This window comes from Martes martes, assembly GCF_963455335.1.
Source record: "Martes martes genome assembly, chromosome: 9".
Lineage (NCBI taxonomy): Eukaryota > Metazoa > Chordata > Mammalia > Carnivora > Mustelidae > Martes > Martes martes.
The window spans coordinates 113,411,769-113,435,362 of record NC_137896.1 but is presented as its reverse complement, the minus strand read 5'-3'; the positions used below and the strand labels follow the sequence as shown (position 1 = coordinate 113,435,362).

Below are 23,594 nucleotides of genomic sequence, written 5' to 3'. Positions count from 1 at the left end.
TCTAAATAGGGCTGGTTGGATCGAGTCCAGATTGTGTGAGTCAGAGGCATTGTTTCTGTATCTACATTTATGTCTCCTTTGTATGTGTACTGCATGTAGTGAAGTCTTGTTGAAAGCCTTATAGTTTTTTCACCTGATTGAAGACCTATTGAGGGAAGGGTCTTATTTTGCTTTGTGGGACAAACAACACCTTTCAGGGGAAGCATGCTGTGGTTAGAGTCAAATCTAGGAGCCCCAAGGACAAAGTAAAGCCTAGGGGGACACCACAGGGCTGCCTGGCTTCAGTCCCCACTTACCAGGACAGTTTTCGAAGAAGGAAACCTTTGAAGGATCTGGTTGCTGTCCTGTTCTGTTCCACTTGACTTACATTCCTATCAACAGTCCTACCTCAACCACATCCAACCTTTCTTTCCTCTGCTTCTCGAGTCTTTGCTGTTGGGGATTTTCAGCATCTGTACTGACCTTGGCTCTGGGGTTGTTTCCAGTATGTTCGCTAGGGAAGTCATTTCACTGATTTACTTACTTACTCGGACCTGCATACCAGTCACATACTTCTCATCATCTTTATTCACCAGATGTACAGAACATGGTGCCATAAGGGTCAGCCTAGGTTGAGATCCTAGTGTAATCTTAGGCAAGGTACGTACCTCTCAGTTTCCTTATTTGAAAATTGGCTTAATAATATTTGCCTTAAAGAGTTATTGTAGGGGGTGCCTGGGTGGCTCAGTGGGTTAAGCCTCTGCCTTCGGCTCAGGTCATGGTCTCAGGGTCCTGGGATTGAGTCCCGCATCTGGCTCTCTGCTCGGCTGAGAGCCTGCTTCCTCCTCTCTCTCTCTCTCTGCCTGCCTCTCTACCTACTTGTGATCTCTGTCTGTCAAATAAATTTAAAAAAAAGTTATTTTGGGGGCGCCTGGATGGCTCAGTCAGTTAGGCATCTGCCTTTGGCTCAGGTCATGATCCTGGAATCCCTGGATTGAGCCTTGTGCTGGGCTCCCTCCTTAGTGGTGAGTCAGTTTCTCTTCTGCCCCGCTTCCCCTGCTTATGCTCTCTCTCTCAAATAAATAAATAAAAACAAATCTGAAAAAAAAAGAGTTATTATAAGAGTTAAGTGAGATATCCATTTAACCGTGTTTAAGACCATACTGGCTTTACCTTATACTGTCAATCCATGTTAATTTATTTGCTGCAGGACAGAGGCCCAGCTAACTCTCTTGAGGGTTAGTGGTGGTTGTGGGGCTCTGTTCTGAGAGTCACAGTGCTTGGAAAGTGCAGAGGAGGGCGCCTGGGTGGCTCAGTCTGTTGAGCGTCTGTCTTCTGCTGGGGTCGTGATCCCGGGGTCCTGGCATTGAGTCGTGCATTTGGCTCCCTGCTCAGCGGGGAGCCTACTTCTCCCTCTGTCCCTCTCCTTGGCTGTGTTCACTTTCTCTCTTAAAAAAAAAAATGCAGAGGACCAGCATGTCAGGTGAAGGCTTTTGAATATTAGTCTCGGGAGATCAGATTTTATGTTTTATACAACAGACATTTTTTTAAAAAACAGCATTATTGAAGTATAACTGACATAGAACAAAGAAAAAAATGCACATATTTTAACCAAACAGTTTTTCCATTTGTATGTTCCCATGAAACCATCAGCACAATCAGATAGTGAATGTATCTGTTCACTCCCCAGAAGTGTCCGGTTCGTCCCTGCTTTCCTCTCCGTTTTCCCATCTCCCTGCAACCACTGATCTGCTTTCTGTCATTAGGGATTAGTGTGTATTTTCTAGATTTATATAAATGGACTCATACTGTATATTCTCTGGTTTTCTGGCTTATTTCACTCAGCATAATTACTTTGGTATTTGTGTATATTATATGTATCTATAGTCTATTCATTTCTATACCTGAACACTATTCCATTGTATGAATAGATCACACTTTGTTTATTCGTTCATCTGTGCATGGACCTTTGGGTTGTATCCAGGTTTTGGCTATTACTAAAAATGCTGCTACAAACATTTAAAAATTATTATTATCATACATGAGATTTGTTAATGAATATGAAAAAGAATTGAAGGGTCATGAAATGCTGGTTACAATCCTGCCTCCTTTTTACCACTTAGAAAGATATGAGATAGGATTAGTAAAAACACATGAATGTATCAATCCCAAAGCTACTTGGAGAAAGGTGTCATTTACAATACAGTTTAAGATTCTAGAGTAAACATGGCATGTTGAACATAAGCCATCTCTCCTTCTTCAAAACCCACTAAATCTATGGAAAAGAAAAAAATTAAGACATGACCCACAGGGAAAGAGAAGACGAGACGAGATGCCCTGTTTGGGAGCTAGTAACTGATGTAGCTGACCAGAGAAAGCCCCATCCTAAAAACGCAACGGAAAAAGCTGAGGCAAACTTGTATCTACACTGAAGAATCCCTGAAAGACACAGCTGGGAGCACTAGATATCCCTGGGACTGAAGGTTTTGGGGTGGGAAGAGGAAGGGCTGAGGAGGAACCCAGCAAAGCTGAGTCAGTCAGTCGGAACCCCTTCCTCCTGGTCTCTACAGGGTCTGCTATTCAGACTGGGGCTTGAATGCTGAGACTCCCGGCCAGCCAAGCCACTCGACTCATCCCAAAGTGGACATATCCCACTCCCCAGCTCAGGATCCACTCCATTTTTGTTTGTTTGTTTTTGTTTTTTTCAGTAGATACCATGTTTTTTTCTCTGTTTTTTATTCTGGAGTCCATTTGCCTGAAGAGAGTTGAATATACTTATTTTCATTGTCAAGCATATCTCACTTAAAACAAACTTTGAATCATAGAGAAAGCACCAGGTTCACTGTGTGGGACAACGCAGCTCTACAGGCAAGTGAGGAACCTGGCTGGGTGGCCAGGGTGTTTCTGTTTTAATAGCTCTAACTACCGTCAAATGGTTTAGACAGTGCTGGATTTTGTGCTTAAAAAACCCAGGAGGGGGGCGTCTGGGTGGCTCAGTGGATTAAACCCTCTGCCTTGGGCTCCGGTCATGATCCCAGCGTCCTGGGATGGAGTCCCGCATCGGGCTCTCTGCTCAGCAGGGAGTCTGCTCCCCCCCCACCCCCCGCCACTCTGCCTGCCTCTCTGCCTACTTGTGATCTCTGACAAATAAATAAATAAAATCTTAAAAAAAAAAAAACCCACCCAGGAGAACACACTGATTAAATACCATTCCTGCACAGATGGTGATAAATTACTTCTCAGTTAGAAGGCATTCTAGGGCATCTGCTCTTCTCCGCTCAGTCCAGGTCTGGCTTCCTTTGGCTCCTGGGGGCAGAGGCTGAGCACCATTCCCTGCACAGTCTATGGAGGAGGAAAGTGGATTGAGAATTTAGTTCCCTCCTTGGAGCCGGCACTGGCTAGGCTCTTTCAGAGATCGCTTGCCCTTGATTTCTCCAAGCATGCTGCGTGGTCAGGGCTCCCCTAACTAGTGCATGACATTTTCACAGTGCAGGATTCAGGCCCTTTGGGGCAGTGTCCCCTCTGGCTGAGGCTTGGCTCCTTTGGCCGAGGGGCGGGGCTATGAAGAAGGGAGGAGCGAACGAGGCTCCAGCTGGGGGCTCAGCGGCAGGCACGCAGCCGGCGCAGGGCTGCGACTCAGCCTGTCCTCCACAAGCTTCCCGGCACCAGCCACAGGGCCACAGGTCCCATTCAGTCAGGATTCATGTGATGGCAGCGTCAAAACCGGATACTTTCCTTACACTTTTTATTTATTTATTTATAAATATTTTATTTATTTGACAGACAGAGACCACAAGTAGGCAGACAGGCAGAGAGAGAGGAGGGGAAGCAGGCACCCCGCTGAGCAAAGAGCCCAATGTGGGGCTCGATCCCAGGACTCTGGGATCATGACCCGAGCCGAAGGCAGAGGCTTTAGCCCACTGAGCCACCCAGGCGCCCCTCCTTACACTTTTTTTTTTTTTTTAAGATTTTATTTATTTATTTGAGAGAGAATGAGTGAGAGAGAGCATGAGAGAGGAGAAGGTCAGAGGGAGAAGCAGACTCCCCAAGGAGCTGGGAGCCCGATGCAGGACTCGATCCTGGAAGTCCAGGATCATGACCTGAGCCGAAGGCAGTTGCTCAACCAACTGAGCCACCCAGGCGCCCCCCTCCTTACACTTTTTTAAAAAGTTATTTATTTATTCTATTTAGTTAGTTAGTCATGTATGTGCGTAATCTCTACACCCAGCCTGGGGCTTGAACTCACTTCGCGGAGCTCGAGTCGCGTCCTCCTCCACCGAGCCAGCCAGGAGTCCCAAAACTCTCCTTACAGTTTCATTCTAAGAATGAAGACCTCTTCTCTGCACAGGTGGTTCTTGTGTGCTGGTCGACTCCACTTCAGAGGGTCTCTAACTTCCTGGAATGTACCCGAATGTTGGTAGCAAGGGCCCACATGCATTCTGCGTGAAGGACCTTGGTTAGGTAGTCAGGGGGGTTCTGATCCAAAAAAGTTGAGGAACCCAAGCCATAGGCAATTCCTCTAACCTCTTGGCAGCACAAGACCATGCCTTCCAGCTGCCTTTTAATCCCAGCCCTACACCTCTTGGCACCGCCCCCTCTAGGGCGGGACTGAGATTGACCGCGCCCTCCAACCCGCCCATTCCCGGCTCGGGGCGGGGCATCTCTACTGGGCATGCTCAGTACTAAGGATTTGAGTCGGTCTCCTAGGCGGAAACCCGCGTCGTGTGTGTTTTTCCCAGGATGTCCCGCGCTGCTGTCATGGCCGCGTCCATGTGACGATGTCTGCACATGGACTTTTAGAGCTGTGGGTGTATTCATAGGATCTGTCGCCACTAGATTTCGGCATCTTTGGACCCTCTTCCTTTCACTTTCTTTTGTTGGCTCCCGAGTGACCCTCGTAGAACCCATTTTGGCTGCAGCGTTGTCCAGGGTGATGTGGATACCCGAGCTAGCAGTTTTGAGGGGCTTCCCCACTGAGGCTGAGCGGCAGCAATGGAAGCAGGAGGGAGTCATCGGTTCAGGTGAGAAAAGCGAACCTGTCAGGAACGGAGGCCAGCGTGTGGACTGTGAGGGGAGGGTGGTGCCGGCTGCGTTCTCATTCCTCCTGGTTTTGTTTTTCTGCCGAAATCTAGCTGATCCCTTAACACTTTGGGTTGTTGCATCCTCGATGTGGTGGGCGGGGTCCTCTGGATTCAGTGCTTAGGCTCAGTGATAACGATGGCGATGTCAGCTACTTTTCTAAGTCCCTAACATTTAATGTCATTTAATCCTTATAATAGACATTTAAGATAGATACTACGTTTAGGTCCTTTCTGCAGGTGAAGACGTTTAAAGACAGATTGTTTAAATAATTTATTCCAGGTTCCATAGCTGGTAAGCGTAAAAGCTGAAACGAGGCAGCAAAGATAAAATTCTTGTGAACAGTATCATATTTACTGGAGAGGAGGTGTTAAAAGCATATTTACTAGTGATAAATGTGAGATAAAAGCACACCTGGTTGTGAGATTTAGACTGGACCCGGCAGAAAAATAACAATTTAGTTCAGTAACTAAGTGGTGTGTGTGTGTTTGTGTGTATACATACATGCAGTAGGTGCTTCTGGAGAGAGGTAGTTTTTGAAGTCAGTCTGGTGATCTGGTAATTTCATGGAAGAAATCAGGTGAGTTGAAGACGTGGAGAAGAGCTCAGCAGGAGAAATCACAAGTGTAAAAGTGTGGAGGCAGGAATGTGTATGGGATATTTCAGGGACAATGAGAGAACCAAATGTCCTCAGGGAGTCTAGTGGGGATAGGAGAAGCCAGATTATGAAAGGTCTTAGATCCCTGATTGTGGAAACTTTTCTCTTGTCAGTAAGAATCTTTTGAATTCTCAGAAGGATGGTAATATTTACTATCGAGGAATATTATTCCTGTGTCTAACTTCTAACTTGCTGCTCATTATATGGACGAACTTCTAATGGTAGAAGTGTTGTTCATAGAATACTGGGAATTTGCTCAGTGCTTTGTGACTAATGTATAGTAAGCATTCTAAGGATATACATTTTCTTTCTGCATACTAAAATGTAAAGTGGTAGATTTACCTAGTAGTGTTATCCTTTACAGTATGAAAAAAATTGGTCTTTTTAGATTATTGAACTAATTGTTTATATTGCAGAGAGTGGATCTTTCTTACAATTGCTGCTAGAAGGGAACTATGAAGCCATATTCTTAAATTCATTGACTCAAAATATTTTTAACTCAACAACGATGACTGAAGAAAAGATAGACAGCTACCTGGAGAAGCAGATTGTAACATTCCTGGATTACTCAACAGATTTGGACACAACTGAAAGGTAGAATTTTGTTTGAAATTTTCACAGAGTGACAGACTGAATACATTTAACAGTGCTTTGCCCAGCATAAGAGAGTGGTTTTAGTTGTTGGAAAACTTGTGCTCTCCAGTATGGCAGCCACTAGTCACATGTGGGTGTTGAGCACTTGAGATAGTGCAACTGAAGGACAGAATTTTAAATTTCATTTAATTGTAATTAAATTTAAAAGAGCTGTATGTGGCTCATGGTTATAACATTGGACATCGAAACAAATTGTTGGGTTTCAGAAATTTTGTTTTGTGGTACTTGGATAATCTCTATAAATGTTGGTTAATATTTTACATTTTTCTTAGTAAAACTGAAATGAAATTGGTTGTGGTTATATAGTGGTTCATATTTATTTTTTTATTCTTATATGCAGACAACAGCTGGTATTCCTAATTGGTGTAAGCAGTTTGCAACTTTTTGTTCAGAGTAACTGGACGGGGCCTCTCACTGATTTACAGCCTCGGGATTTTTTGCCATCCGTTTTGTTCCAGCAGTTCAGTGAGGTATGCTTTTTAGAAATATCGTATATAGTTATTGTGGTTTTCTTTTTTCTTTAGGAACTCATCTTTATAAACTGGAGTTAATAGTAAATAGGAAAAAAATATGACTTTATAGCTTGTACAAAATGTACTAAGAATCTTTGGTCATCGATCAGATTTTCAAGTATTTCCAGAAGGTCCACTGTCAGGAATGGAATTAGAGATAAGTGTTAATAATCTGATGGTAGAGGGGCTCCTCGCTGGCTCAGCTGGTGGGGTGTGTGACTCTTGATTTCAGGGTTGTGAATTTGAGCTCCATGTTGGGCATAGAGCTTACTCTTTTTAAAAAAATATTTTATTTATTTCCAGGGAGAGAGAGTGAGAGTGAGAGAGTGAGAGTACAAGCAGAGGGAGTGGCAGGCAGAAGAAGAAGACTCCCCACTGAGCAAGGAGCCTGAAGTGGACTCAATCCTAGGATGCTGGGATCAGGACCAGAGCCAAAGGCAGGCTATCAACTGACCGAGCCACCCAGGTGTCCCAGCATAGAGCTTATTTAAAAAGATTAAGTAGGGACATCTGGGTGGCTCATCGGTTGGGAGTCTGACTCTTGTTTTCAGCTCAGGTCATGATCTCAGGGTTAGTCTCTCAAATAGAGAAATCTTTAAAAATCAGTCAATCAATCAATCAATCAATCAATTATATTTTAAAAATCTGATGGTGGAGGTGGAAAAAAGAAGTAGGAAAGCACCCATAACCTGACAGCCACAGTAATTAGCTCTGTACACATCACTGTAGTGAGTCACTGTATTATGTTGCAGTAGAATAATTGAAATTTATAATCCTGGCTCTAAATCATTATTGAAAGGCTAAAAGATCTTCTGTATCTTATGTCTAAGAAGGGAATCGAATCTGCACTTTACAAAGGTTTTCATCCAAAGTGATTAAAGTAAAATACCAAAGATTATGTCCCTTAAAGAGAAATGCTTCAGTTGCCTAGAAATTTGCTTATATGGAACATCTCACTCCCTCTGTTATTGTGGATGAAACGGTTTCTGCCTCTTCAGCCCTGTAGTGTAGGTTAAAAATTCACCAAATAGTCAAAGTCCTAGTGTTTGTTGAACACAGGTATGTGGAGCAAGTGCTTAATTCACGTGTTCTGTCAATTTGAGTATCCTAGAGATGAGAACACAGAAGCTCCCAGTGGTGAAGGAAACTTGTCAGAGGTGTTATCTTATAGCTGGGCGCTTGGAAGCCACTTTTTCTGGGTCCAAATCCAGCCTTCCTCTGCTATACTTGGGTAGAAGCACCTGTAAAGTCAGATAACATTTCAAGGCATTACAGAAATAGGTACATGAGAGGTCTGGACTGTAAGAATATTGAAATTAACCAAGAGATGTGCGGAATGAGAATTTTGCCAGACAGTTTAGCTGGCCGTGGATAGGGAGTTGAACTGAAGGGTGCTGAGCAAACGGACAGGTGGAGAGGAGTGGGAAAGGCAGTCTGGGTGCAGTCCCCTGAGCAGAAGTTCAGAGGCAGGAAGAGTGCGGTGGGTGCCGGATGTTTTGAGCCTACTGGAGAAGCACCAACAGGTCAGACTTTATGGGATTCAGGCCAGATTGTAGAAAACTTGGAGACCTTGATTTTTTTTTTTTTTAATTTATTAGAACTACTTCATACATTCAAAAAAAGCATATGAGGTATATGGAGTTTAAATAATAAAACTCCTTTGTTTCTACCACCCAGCTTGAGAGAGAAACATTAGCAGCGTTGTAGAACAGAGCTTCCTGAACGCTGTTCCCCAGATGTGGAGCCCCTCTCCATTGCAGTGTCTGTGTGGGGCCTGGCTGGGGTGGGGACAGCCTTTGAACTGGCCTCTTCTGGTCGGCAGCATTGCTCATTCCCTGCTGTGCCCCACTAATCATAGTGTCTTCTGCGTATGCTGTGACTTGGAAAGGGTTGCGAGTATTGTCTTAGAAGGTCCCCTGTGTGTGCTTCCTAATGGTGTCCCCAGCCCCCTCTCCCATGAACCAGTCCCATGAATTTCATGTTAATCTTTCCATTGCTTTTCTTCATAGTTTCAGCACCTATGAAACTCTAGAAAACATATTGTTTAGTTTTGCCAGTTTTTGAACTTTAATGAATGAAACAAACTGTGATTGTTCTGTGACTTGTTTTGCTAAATGGTGTATTTTTGAAGTGAGACCATTACTCATTTTTACTGTTGTATAGTATTCTAATTGTATGACGGTACTGGAGTGTATATGTCTCTTCTACTCTTGATGGCCTTATGGTATGTTTCCTTTTTTCCCCCAATATATTACTTACAGTGCTTTCAGGAACAGGTCTTCTGGAAATCATTTGCTAGAATTTCAAAGCACAGCCTACTGAAAAAATGACTGTTTGGTGTACTAAACGGAGGAGGCTATTTTTACTGGCCCTTGGGCTGTAGGTGACATCCTGAGGGCTGAGAGGATGATCTTTTAATACATGTGTAAACCCTTCCCAGAGCTAAAGAGCTCTGGTGTGGTATATAGAGCTGTGAGAGGAGTTGCTATGCCCTAGAGTTTATGCATGTTCAGCTCTTCTTGGTAATGTCCATTTGTTTGTTTTTTTTAAAAGATTTTTATTTATTTATTTGTCAGAAAGAGAGAGAGAACACAAGCAAAGGGAGTGGCAGGCAGAGGGAGAAGCAGACTCCCTACTGAGCAGGGCCTTTGATGCAGGACCCTGGGACCATGACCTGAGCCCAAGGCAGACACTTAACTGACTGAGCCACCCAGGTGCTCCTGTCAGGTTGTTTACATTTTTTTTAGTTTTTTTAAGATTTTGTTTATTTGACAGAGAGAGATTGTAAGCAGTCAGAGAGGCAGACAGAGAGGAAAGGAAGCAGGCTCCCTGCTGAGCAGAGAGCCCAATGTGGGGCTCGATCCCAGGACTCTGGGATCATGACCTGAGCCGAAGGCAGGGGCTTTAACCCACTGAGTCACCCAGGGGCCCCTGTCAGGTTGTTTTTAAAAGGAATATTCAACTTATCCTCTTTACCAGCAGTCTGAGAATTTGGAAGATGGGGGAGTTGAAGGTTTTAAACACGTCAGTATTTTCTTTTTTTTTTAAATTTATTTAATTTAATTTATTTATTTGACAGACAGAGAGCACAAGTAGGCAGAGAGGCAGGCAGAGAGAGAGGAGGAAGCAGGCTCCCCGCGGAGCAGAGAGCCCAATGTGGGGCTCGATCCCAGGACCCTGAGATCATGACCTGAGCCGAAGACAGAGGCTTTAACCCACTGAGCCACCCAGGCGCCCCACGTCAGTATTTTCTAATTGTCATTTTCCTGCGCTGATTCATGTTTTTCAGCTCTTGTGAAGCACAAATATTTGTGAATATACTTTATGGTCATGGAGTATGGTGACCAAAGCCAAATTCATTTTCCCTGCCTTTAACTTACGGCCTTGTCATTTTTAATGCTGACATCTGCGACTTAACCCGTCTCAGAGGAATAGCACTGAAGGTCCATGTCTGAGCAATACTGGTCACCTCCCACACAGCAAGGTTGATCTTAGTAATCTGGTTTTATGGCAAATTTATCTCCGGCTTCCAGATGTTGAAATTTTTTTTCACTATTATGGTGATAAATACTTATATATTTACATGTCATATGCTGTCTTGACTGAGGAATTATTCCTAAGAGTTGTAACCTTTGCTTTGTCTGTTTTTATTGAAGGTATAAGTAATCCTCTTTAAAAACAGACCATTTCTCCAAACCTCTGGAAACAGATTTAGAACTCAGTTGGAATATCACTGTTATATCTCGGGGGTAGGCAGAGGCTGACTGACTTAAGCAGAAGATAGGAAAGCATTTCATTTTTTCATGATGATGCAAGGTAGCACTGGGAAGAGAAGTGTATGTATTTGGCTACTCCTACATTCACTCATTTATTTATTGTCTTGTTAATACCATCTCCAGAGAGTTTTTTTTTTTAAAGATTTTATTTATACATTTTAGAGAGAGAGCATGTGAGTTTGGGGGCGGGGAGGGACAGAAGGAGAGGGAGAGAGAGAGAATCTTTTTTTTAAAGATTTTACTTATTTATTTGACAGAGAGAGATCACAAGTAGGCAGAGAGGCAGGCAGAGAGAGAGAGAGGGAAGCAGGCTCCCTGCTGAGCAGAAAGCCCGATGCGGGACTCGATCCCAGGACCCCGAGATCATTACCCAAGCCGAAGGCAGCGGCCCAACCCACTGAGCCACCCAGGCGCCAGAGAGAGAGAGAGAATCTTAAGCAGACTCCCCGCTGAGTGTGGAGCCAGACGGCAGGGCTCCATCTCATGACCCTGAGATCATGGCCTGAGCCAAAATCAAGAATCAGACACTTAATAACCGACTGAGCCACCCAGGTGCTGCCCATCTCCAGAGAATTTTGAACCGAAGAGTAGGAGGTTTAGTAACCAACCCCTGGCTTTGAGTATCAGAGGTAATGATACCTCATGGTATACCATGGGCTATCTCTCTGTGTAATTTTTTTGTATACTAAATTGTTATTTATCATTAGGGATTTCATTTAGAAGAGAATGATCTAAATTTGTGCTAAAACAGTTAGATGTGTTTCTCATTTCAAAGTAATTGGAATATGGATTCTTTTTTTTTTTTTTTTTAAGATTTATTTATTTTAGAGAGAGAGAAAGAGGGAGCAAGAGCAGGGCAGGGGAGAGGCAAAGGGAGAGGGAGACACAGAGAATCCTTAGGCAGACTCCCCATTGAGCACAGAGCCTGACAAGGGGCTCGATCCCATGACCCTGAGATCATGCCCTGAGCTGAAGTCAGGAGCTAGCCACCCAACCGACTGAGCCATCCAGGCGCCCTGGATCTTTAACATTTTTTTTTTTAAAGGTTTTATTTATTTATTTAACAGACAGAGATCACAAGTAGGCAGAGAGGCAGGCAGAGAGAGAGGGGGAAGTGGCCTCCCCCACGAGCAGAGAGCCTGATGCGGGGCTCGATCCCAGGACCCTGAGACCATGACCTGAGCTGAAGGCAGAGGCTTAACCCACTGAGCCACCCAGGTGCCCCCCGGATTCTTTTCCTAAAGGCGTGTCATATTTTCTTGTACTTAACAGTTTGGTTTGGACTTTGGGAAATAAAGGTGGCTAAATCTTTATTTTGACATCTTCATATGAGAAGAGAACTCGCTGAGGCTGTAAGACAGTCTGGGCACATGAAGCAGGTTCTTCTCTCAAGTTCCTAAGTGAGAATATCCACTGGTGTGTTCAGCACCTCCACTTGGAGCTCTCACAAGACACTTCGGGCTCATTGTCCCTCAGACTGGCCCCTGGTGAGGGTCTCCTCTACATGGGGCGTCTAGTGTCCCTATGTCAGTAGCGTGCCACTGTAAGGTCGTGGTCCCAGTCAGAAGGCTAGAAGTGATCTTTGCAGCCTTTCCTGGTGCTTGGCATGGTCCTGAACCTTGCCCAGGGGCAGGAAGAGATCTTTGGGGAAAGCAGCGTGGGGTGGTAGGAAGAACATTGTTTGGGGAGTTGGAATACAGGCTGGGACCTCTGTTCCGACACTGACTTCTGTGTGATTTTCAACTGCACTTAACATTTATATCTATTTCCTTTTAAAATTGAGGTAGTTGTAATAATTTCAAAGTAGTTTTTTTTTTCTTTTTAAAAAAGATTTTATTTATTTATTTGTCAGAGAGAGAGAGAGAGAGAAGCCCATGCAGGGGGAGCAGCAGGCAGAGCAGGCAGAGAGAGAGGAGGAAGCAGGCTCCCCGCTGAGCAGGAGCCCAAAGTAGGACTCGATCTCAGAACCCTGGGATCATGACCTGAGCCCAAAGTCAGTCGCTTAACCGACTGAGCCACTCAAGCGTCCCTCACAATAGTTTCTTAATTATTGAAGTTAAAAAAAAAATTCCTTTGCTCTTAGTGTAGATAATGATAAACTTTATTTGTGGTTTGGTGGTTCTCTTTCATGTTAAGTCTTTATTCCTCTGTTATACTCCTCAATGATGAAGGTAGGACAGTGGATGAACCCACAGCTATTACTCTCTTGGCCATATTGAGTACTTCAACAACATACTGACAGAGGCATTATTTGGATTATTTAATTTAATCCTTACAAGAAAGATTGGGTTCTGTTATTTTATTTTATAATTAATGAGGCTTCAGGTAAAAAATTTACCGATGCCCACAAACTAATAAGAGGCAGAAAAAAGTCGCTATCCTGTGTCTGTGACGTTAGAGCCCGTGTTCCTAGTGGGTAAGCATTCCTGCTATTTTGTGGCAGCTGTCAAAATTGTACAGTACACATCCTGGAAAACACAGGTAGGGCGCCTGGGTGGCTCAGTCGGTTAAGTGGTGCCTTTGGCTCAGGTCATGAACCTGGGGTCCTGGGATCAAGCCCTGCATCAGGCTCCTGCTCAGTGGGGAGCCTGCTTCTCCCACTCCCTCTGCAAAAGTAAAAAATAAAATAAAAAATAAGAAAACACAGGTGCCTTGTCCACTGTAGAAAATCTCTGTTCAGCCAAGGAGTGGACTTTTCAAAGGCATCCCTTTTTTTGGTAGCCTTCTGTTCCCACTGGTCCATGCCACTCAACAAGGTCTTTGATATATGAGACCTTGTTGGCTGTTTGGCTTAGGAATTATGGAGCAGACCTCCTTTGTAATGACATTTGCCAGCTAATGAAGCATATGTGAAGTGTGTTTAATATAAGTACTTTAGTAGAGTCATGCTTTTTATTGAGATGATACTTTGTTATAAGTAAATCTGTAAAGAATGAAGCCTCTTTGATACTAGCATTTTCTCGATTTCGCGGTTCATCTAAAGTGCAGGCATATAGGCGGCCGTCTGCCAGGCCCGCAGTCGTGGGTCCCTAGGGCCATTTATAATGTTAGGATTCTATCCAGTGCCGATTGCTGTGTGCTGGATTGATGTCTTTGTTTCAAAGCTGAATTAGTTGGAAAATATGTTACTACAAGACCTATAAAGATTAATATTTTGTTAAATTAGGTCATCTTGGCTTATGTATTTTTTTCAGGTCAAAGGACTGGATGCAGTTGTTCTGAATCTGCTTGTTCTGGATGGTGAATCAGTCTACAGCCTGACCTCAAAGCCTATTCTGCTCTTACTAGCACGAGTTATTCTAGTGAATGTGAGACAGAAACTGACAGCTGTTCAGGTAAGGAGAGACAAGAAGGCAGTTGGTTCACGCCCAGGCATGACTTTTGTGCTGGGTAGCATCACACTTCAGGAGTGATGCTGACAGTGTTTTGGTGTGTTTTCTAAGTCTTCTTTAGGTATTTCAGTTTAAAATCTGGTGAAAATAAACAAAAACATTCTCCCTTTGTGAGATTCATCTAATACACAATGATGTATTGACCCTTTTAAAGGATTCTGTAGATCATGTTTATGTGTGTGTGTGTGAATATAAGTTTTCAGTACTTTTTTTTTTAAAAAGATTTTATTTATTTATTTTTTTGAAAGACAGAGAAAGATCAAAAGTAGGCAGAGAGGCAGGCAGAGAGAGGGGGGGAAGCAGGCTCCCCACCGAGCAGGGAGCCCGATGTGGGGCTCGATCCCAGGACCTTGGGATCATAACCTGAGCCGAAGCAGAGGCTTTAACCCACTGAGCCACCCAGGTGCCCTTCTTTTTTTTTTTTTTAAAGATTTTATTTATTTATTTATTTGACAGAGATCACAAGTAGGCAGAGAGGCAGGCAGAGAAAGAGGGGGAAGCAGACTCCCTGCTGAGCAGAGAGCCCAATGAGGGTCTTGTTCCCAGGACCCCGAGATCATGACCCGAGTCGAAGGCAGAGGCTTTAACCCACTGAGCCACCCAGGTGCCCCAAATGTTCAGTACTCTTATAGTGGATTGTAATTACTGTTTCCTGGCTCACGTCCTACCTTGGTTCATCATTCGGGTTGGATTTAGTAGAGCATTTTTGAATGCCAACTGAGCCACCCAGGCGCTATGTTAAGCATTTTTTAAAAAAAGATATATGTAGTGTCAACTTAGGAGAACAAGTGGGTATGCTAACTGCTGGTTGTAGATGTCCTACTTGGTAGAGTTGGAAAGACAGGTACTTGAATTGCTTGGCAGACACTAAACAACTTCTGAGCTGGGCTTACAACCCTGTTTTCTTGTTACACGTCATCATGCCAAGATCGCTTTGTGTTGAAATCTTGCCTTTCAGTGAAGTCACAAAAGTTCTTTTTTCTTTGGGTCTGTAATATGTCATTTTCTAAATGATGATATAAAAATGACTTCTTTGATAAGTGAAGTTAAAATGAAAGAAGTGTCCTCTCTCTATCCAAATTAATTTTAACCTTTTTAAGTTAGCTTTGAGTAGGCTTACTTGTAAACCATGTATCAAGTTGTTCATTATGATATTTTTGTGGAACTGTAGAAGAAGGTGATTTTTGCCCAGTCCTCTAATCTGTGTTATATAGGTTAGTATGAATAGGATGTAAATGTTGGGTAAAAAGAGTCTTGGCTTTGAAATCAGACCAGGGTTTGTCTGGCTCAGCTGCTTAATAACTGTGTGACGTTATGCTAGTTAATTTCCCTGGAATATCAGTTTTCTTATTTACAATTATTTTTAAAATGGAGGGCGCCTGCTTGGCTCAGTTGGTAGATCACGTGACTCTTGATCTTGGGACTGTGAGTTCAAGCCCACGTTGGGTGTAAGAGATTACTTAAAAATAAAATCTTTAAAAAAAATGGAATTAGCTGACAAAATTTTTTGGGTGCCTTTTTAGTACACTTATGCTTCCTGCCTTCTAGGATGTTATTGACTAGTGACTTTCTAATCAGAACATTCTGTAATAAGTGCTAAAATCAGGAGACAGGATCTAGAAACTAGAGCAAGGCTTCAAGTTTCTTTTTTATTAAAGCCTCAGATTTTCTATTAAGCAGTTCCTGACAAATAGAAAAGGGCCCTTTTATTTTCTGATAGAAAAATAGGCTATGCTTTCTCTATCTTTTTTACACTCTTCCTCCCCCTAGGTAGAGATTTTGGCTTAAAAGTTAATGTATAGATCTGCTGTTTAAAGGCTCAGTATCTGATGCTATATATATATATATATTTTTTTTTTTAAAAGGTTTATTTATTTACTTGAAAGTGAGAGTGCATGAACAGGGGGAGGGACATGGAGAGGGAGAGGAAGCAGACTTCCCCATGAGTGGGGAGCCTCATGCGGGGCTTGATCCCACGACCCCGTGATGCCGACCAGAGCCGAAACCGAAACAAAGAGACGCTTAACTGGCTGAGCCACCCAGATGCCCCTGATGTATATTTTATTTATTTATTGATTCGTCAGAGCGAGAGAGAGCGCACAAGCAGGCAGAGATGATGTATGTTTTCTTAAAAGGGCAATCTCTGACTGGCTCTAACTTCCCATGTCTTAAAAAAGGAAAGGGTTTGCTGCCAAACCTGAGTCGCTTGTTGCTGGGGCGGAGAATGGCACTGAGGCAGCAGAGGACAGACTTGCTCTTTCCTTATGGGCTTCTGTATTGGCTTGTTGCTAGGTAGTTTTGTTTTTTTTTTTAAATAAAGATCAAGGCTTTTTTTTTTTTTTTTTTAAGATTTTATTTTTATTTAGAGAGAGCATGTAGGTGAGCAGGAGGGAGGGCAGAGGGAGAGGGAGAGAGGTATTGTCCAGCAGACTCTGCAGTGAAAGCGTGGAGCCCAATGTGGGGCTCCATCTCACAACCCTGAGATCAGGACCTGAGCCGAAACCAAGAGTCAGATGCTTAACTGAGCCATCCAGGATCAAGTATTTTATTTTATTTTATAAAAGATTTTATTTTTTTATTTGACAGAGAGAGAGCACAAGCAGGGGGAATGGTAGGCAGAAGGAGAGGGAGAAGCAGCTCTCCACTGAGCAAGGAGTTGAATGGCTTGATCCCAGGACAACCATAACTTGATGCTTAACTGACTAAACCACCCAGTCACTCCCCCCCTTTTTAAAAAAACTGTGATCAAGTAAGAACAGCATCTGACAATAGAGAAAAACCTACTGTAACCTCAGCCTCTGCATTAATCAAGACAATGTATGTAATGTAGTCTCTGTCCTCAGAAATGTTGGAGTCAGGGGGAGTTAAACTCTTGAAACACAAGCTCTGTCCAATGTGGTGCTGACTTCCAGGAACAGCGTACAAGTTCCGAGAAGTGAGACACCAATGTGTGCTACCCTCATGAGAGAAGGCTTCACAGGAGGGTTTCACAAGGATGTGGAAGGGATTGTCTTAATTTTGGAAAATATTTGAATCCAAGGTAATTCTTACAGTGTAGTTTGTGCAAAATATTGCTCTGAGCAGGATAGAGAGATGAGCAGGATGTGACTTCTTATCTTACTGAGTAGATGGTGGACAACACCGAGAGCTGACCTCCGTGAACGCAGCGGGATGTGTTTGCACCGGTACAGACAGTGTGCTAGAATTTCAGGGGAGGGAAAAAATAAGCACCCCCCCCACCCCCGGCCCCTTGTTCACTCTGCCTCCCGGAAGAACCGCTGTGTGGGTTACGGCACCGAGGGGGTGCCACAGCGGACGGGTGGTGACAACAGCAGACATTTTAAAGAAAGAGATAGTACGTTCTAAATGGCAACAGAAAGCCCAGCTGGCTAGAAACAGAGACTCGGAGAGGATGGAGGAGGCGGGTTATTCTTGCGGAAGAGGGAGAAGCGGATTTGGGTATCACTACTGAAGACCCAACAGTGGATGGGTAAGTTTGTTGAAGAGTAAGTTTAATTTCACAGATGTTAAAAAAAAGTATATGTTAAAAAAATTCTAAACACTAATGGCAGTTAATGTAAAAATTGTTTTTCAAAGAGGCTTTTATTTTCAACTTACGTGGTACTTTCTTTCCCTAGAGTTTGCCGTGGTGGACGCTGCGATGTGTGAGTGTTCACCAGCAGTTACTGGAGGAGCGCTCCCCGCAGCTCTCTGCTCTTGCTGGAGACTGTATCGAGGAAGGTACGGAGCAGACTTTGTCTGAGGCCGGCACGCAGCTCCGGGCTCATTTCTCAGCTGAGACAGTCCTTTTCAGTTTGAGTCTTTTTTTTTTTTTAAATAGGTCATAGTAACTTTCTGGTTGAGGTTGTTTCTTTTTTTCCCCCTATATTTCTGGGTGTGGAATATCACAAATTAATAGGGTGTCAGATTATAGAATTTCTTTTTGCCTTTGAATTTTAGAAGAGGTAATCACTATCATTTATATTACCTATTTAGAAAATGATTTGTTCTATGCAGGTTACCATGATTCTATCACAAATTGCTTTATTTTTTTATTTTTATTTTTTTTTAAAGATTTTATTTATTTATTTGATAGACAAGATATCACAAGTAGGCAGAGAGGCAGGCAGAGAGAGAGGGGGAAGCAGGCTCCCCGCAGAGCAGGGAGCCTGATGCGGGGCTCAATCCCAGGACCCTGAGATCATGACCTGAGCCGAAGGCAGAGTCTTAACCAACTGAGCCACCTAGGCACCCCTCACAAATTGCTTTAAAGTATTTTAGTATTTTCTTTGTTCTTTAATCTGAGAAGCCTCTTTGGAAACAAATGTAAACTTTCTTTATTTAAAAAAAATTCCTTAGCTTTCCTTACCTTCCCTTTTTGAATCATGTACAGATGTTTGTTTTATTTAAGATTACAATGTTTATGTATTTCTCTCAGAACAAAAAAAATTGAGAAATTAATTTTAACCAAATTACCTAGCTTAGTCATATTTATTACGGCACAAACTAACATCCTCTCTAATGTATTCTGGCCTAGCCTCTTACCACATGCATGTTGCTTTCAAGGAAACAGACTCCAGTTGGAGTAAATTGTGCCAAAATAATTACATGCAGAGTAGACAGTTACTTATCTGCTGTCCTTTTGAGCACATGAAGAAAGCCTTTGTTTTTTTAACATTTGGCAGAAAATACATTTTACTAAGGATGACAATAGGTGGAGAGGTGTTTTTACATTTTATATTATTTTTCATTATATGTAATATACATATACAAAAGTACCTAAAATGTAAGCGAAAGTATAAACCACACACCTCTGTCAGTGCTTCCCACTGCCTTTGTTACCTTTGTTCCCTTCTCATTTCCTAAGGAGGCATTTTGAAAAGAGGAAAAAATCTTGGGTACCTTGACACTTGGTTTCCTTGGGGTTTTGGAATGATTATTCTTAGCAAAAATTGCAAAACAAAGCAAAACAAAAACAAAAACAGATTCCATTGTAGTGAAGAAGCAGTTAAACACAGATGAACTTGGACTTGGTAACGAACTTCTGAGTTACAGAGAAGGAGTTTGACCTTAGATGTCTGATTCCAAAGCCCATACTCCTTTCCCGTAGCGAGAGCATGTATGGCATGAGTGTGTGTACTTGTGCATGTGTGCTACAGTGCTCCCCCTTACCCAGGGTTTTGATTTCCGTGGTTTCATTACCTGCAGTCATCTGTGGTCTGGAAGTAGATATTCCTCCTTCTGACCTATTGTCACAAGGTCAGTAGAAGCCTTATGCTACATCATGATATCTGCATCATTCCCCTCACTTCTTCTTATCACGTGGGCATTTTATCATCTCATGTCATCACAATGAAGGTGAGTAGAGTACAGTAAGGGATTTTGAGAGTGAGAAAAAGTGTAGTATATATAGGGTTCAGTACCACTGTGGTTTCATGCATCTACTGGGGGTCCTGGGACATATCTCCCGTGGATAAAGGGGAATGTGTGTGGGAAGGAGTCGTTTGCATCCCTCTGGGTAGAGAAGCAGTGCTCTGTACTTAATGGAGTAGACATTCACGAAAGCATAAAACAGCTCTTAACGTGTGCATGTGTCCTTGAAAGAGGTTCCCATACCTTTCTTTAGTCTGTTTCCTTCGAGGTACATCTATGTAGTAAAAAACTGGGCCAGATACATGGGAGAGGACATTAGTTTGTGCAGTAATAAATACTACTAAGCTTGGTAATTTGAAATTAATTTGAAATTAATTTCTCACTTTTTCTCTTCTATGGTAGAAATACTCAAGCATATGCTAATCTTAGATAAAATGAACATTGGTACATGATTCAAAAAAGGAAAATATTATTCAGTGAGTACAGGGATTGATTCATTTATATTATGTTTTTGCCAAGACTTAGACCATTTATATTTATTTATTTATTTATTTATCTGACAGACAGAGATCACAAGTAGGCAGAGAGACAGGCAGAGAGAGGAAGAAGCAGGCTCCCCGCTGAGCAGACAGCCCAATGCAGGGCTCGATCCCAGAACCCTGGGATCATGACCTGAGCTGAAGGCAGAGGCCCCAACCCACTGAGCCACCCAGGCGCCCTGACCATTTATATTCTTTTAGGATTTTAGGTAATGCAGGGCTGTGGAATAAGCAAGGACGTGTTAAATCAGACCTTGCACATACATATATTCTGCTAGGGAATTTAAACCTGACATATGATAGATTAGTTGTTTTATTACATATAAGGAGTTAACTTTTTCTATACGATGATGTTTCTTAAGTAACAGAACTGAAAAACGTTCCATCCTTCTCTCCTACAATAGTCTTCGGTTTAATGCTTTTGGGTTATAAAAGATTTTTTAAGTGAATTTAGCCTACTAAACCATCTTTGCTTTCACTAAGACTGTAGATTCTCTAAACTGTGAGTTCCTTGTGAGCTGGGTTTTTTTTTTTTTTTTTTTTAACCTCTTTCTGCTTGGCATAGTGCCTAGAAAATAGTAAATATTTAGTACATGTTTGTTGAACAATACAGCTAAGGTTTATTGAGGCCTTTCTATATGTACTTTTAGGGAAGAAGTTTTAGAACTTCCTCTCTTTGTCCTTCATCTCAGTAGCAACAACTTGTATCTGACTTAATTTCTATAGAAGAGTTTTTCAAGAGTGGAATATTATACAGGAGTTTGGACAAAATTGACCCTACTTGGGTGCCGTATGGACTTTGAATCTCTCCTAATAGCGTTGCCTAGGGGTGGAGTGCTCTTCCAAATGAAATACGGAGCGAACCTTGGAGAAAATGAAGACCTGATAAGCAGACGTGTTGTCTTCTCTAGTAAAATGAAGCCTATGTAGCCTGAGTCTCCTCCATTCGTGCTGTTCCATATTTTTGAAATGATGTGGGAGATGCTCCATAAATGAACTTAGTACAGAGGAGGAAGAAGAGTGAGGATGCGCCTCTGGTTCATGAAATTGGGTAAAGTTTTGAAAGTCAGGGATGACTTAAACATCACCGTTAGTAATGGGGAAAAAAGTTGCCTTTTCCAGAGGATAGTGAAAGCATTTGGAATAAGATGACATCACAGTTCAGCCCATGGTTTGATTTTGCAGAAAGGTAGTTACATTATACTGCTTAGGATATTATACAGTTTCCTATGCTTTATTATACTTTTATGGAAAATTGGTAAGTGAACAAAAAAACAAGATGTCATTGGGAGTTGTTTTTTTCTTTTATAGGAAATCAGATTTGATACATTTCCTATCGGGAAAGTCACATTTCTTTCCTTAATCTCATATTATATAAATTTGCATTTATGGCTCCATTTTTACCACATTTCGGTGACTAATGTTTGTAATTATTAATTATTAAGAAAAGGAAAAAAATACCCTTCCTTATATGCCATTTTAAAAGAGAAGAATAGTTTGGTGTGTTTTAGAGAGAATTCTGTTCTATGGGGTAAAATTAGGTTTCCAAATAGAAAGAGTTAACTAAGATCTGGAAAATATGACTCTTAAGTGACTCATTCCCCAAGTGGTCTTGATTCTTTTCTGTATTATATTTCAGCATATCATTTGCTTTGCTTACAACTAAGCATTTTTTATGTTGCTGTTCTAGGCTAATCAACGACATTTTTCATTTTATCTAGTCATAAATTGGCCCATTTTGGCTATGTTTAGGTAGGCCTGCGGATAGTCTTAAACTGCAATGTTTCATAAACAATTTTATTTAAAAAAAAAAAAAAAGTTTTGTTCTGGGATTTGGCCCAAATGTTGACCAAGCCGTCACTTATAACTGAAATACTGCTCAGTGTCCAGAGAAGGATATTATATTTGAAATGTTGCCCTTGAAGGATCATGAAAAAGTTGGCAGGACTTTTTTCAGTCCATGAAACAAAAGTGAGGACTTCATGAACAACAGTGATCTTTATATTTTTGTCCAGGAATGTGCCATCAGCACAATGTAATGGAATAGAGCCCATCAGAATGTCAGCATAACGTTGCTGGACTGATCACATCTATGAGAGGAGTGAGTTAGAGCCTCGAAAAGTACGCTCCCCAGCGTGACTGAGGCACTCCTTTGGATGTCACACCAGGGAAAGCACGATTCTCTGAAAGGCTGCTTAGGTGCGTACACAGCCATTTAGCATGGGAGCCGACACGGCACATGCATTCCATACAGCGCACGAGGTGTCATACTGCAGTGTTGCTGTTTGAAGATGAACTTACGGAGAAGTCTGTGTAGGATGAGTGGGTCGAGAGGCTTCGTCTGAGAGTTCTGCTGTAACATCGACAGGGGCAACTCTGTGACTCTAGGGTTGGATTGTTTCCACATTGAAAGAGCTGATCAAGAGATTAGTCTCTTGGTGACTGATTTTTATTTTTTTATTTTATCCTTTTAAAGATTTTATTTATTTGTTTATTTGACACAGAGAGACATAGCGAGAGAGGGAGTACAAGCAGGGGGAGTGGGAGAGGGAGTAGGAGGCTCCCTGATGAGCAGGGAGCCCGATGTGGGTCTCCATCCCAAGACCCTGGGATCATGACCTGAGCCGAAGGCAGATGCTTAATGACTGAGCCACCCAGGTGCCCCTGCACTGATTAAAAAAAAAAAATTGATACTTGGGAATGAATGTTATTAAATATACCAAGTGTGATTAATTATAATTATCGGTAGGGATTTCACTTTAACGTAGCATTAAAATAATATTATGAAAGGGATTTTGGTTTTAGCACACATTTTAAATGTACTGGTGACATTTGCATCCAGAAGGTCATGAATATTCATTTCCATGGAGAACCTACTGATTTATTAAAATAGTAAATATGCATCTACTGGGTTGACATGTTCCTCTCTTTATTTAAACCCTGAGGCATCCAAAGCTCAAAACTGTGTGTTCATAGTTGACTCATTGTTTTCCATCATACTGTGCATCTAGCCAGTTCTTAAATCTTATCAGTTCTTCCCTAAGGGTCCCATGTGCAGCCTTTTCCATTCCTACAAGTCTTATCCTAGGCCATGTCCAAAATCTTTAGTTTGGAAAGTCCCTTTAGAGATTATTTTGTTCACCTAACTAACTCATTTTACAAAAAGCTGAGACTCAGATTGCCCAGGACTCAGACTTATGATCTAGAGTTTGTAACTCCAAATCCTGCCTACTCTTCTCTCCATTACATTTCTGCAACTAGTCAGTAGGGCAGAATTCTAGTAGCTAATAATGATGACGCAGTTAATGGTTCTATAGTGCTAGCTCCATACCAAGCACTGTTCTGAGTCTTTAAATACATTAACTAGTTTATTTCTCACAATAACTCTATGAAATAGAACTGAAGAGTTGACAGAGGATGGTAGGGTAGTGGCTATAATGTGTTTTCTTTTAAAATGGCTTTTTGAAGTATAATTAACCTATAGTATTTACTCATATTTTGAAGTGTGCGGTTGATGACGTGTTACATATGTATACACCTCTGAAATGATCACAATCAAGACAATTAACAGAACATGGTATTTTAAGATCTGGCTTACAGTTTCTACTCTGTCACTGGCTCCCTGTGTGACC

General features: G+C 42.1%; 1 protein-coding gene across 1 annotated transcript in view; it reads left to right on the top strand.

Moving 5' to 3' along the window:
- Positions 1-4,663: 4,663 nt before the first annotated feature.
- TTC27 (tetratricopeptide repeat domain 27) overlaps positions 4,664-23,594 on the top strand; it is a 177,598-nt gene continuing 158,667 nt past the window's right edge. The window contains exons 1-5 of the mRNA XM_080812875.1: positions 4,664-5,000; positions 6,133-6,310; positions 6,711-6,840; positions 13,853-13,993; positions 17,689-17,791. Coding sequence (XP_080669001.1) covers positions 4,913-5,000; positions 6,133-6,310; positions 6,711-6,840; positions 13,853-13,993; positions 17,689-17,791 — 640 coding nt within the window. The 5' untranslated portion in view covers positions 4,664-4,912. The remainder of the gene's footprint in view (positions 5,001-6,132; positions 6,311-6,710; positions 6,841-13,852; positions 13,994-17,688; positions 17,792-23,594) is intronic.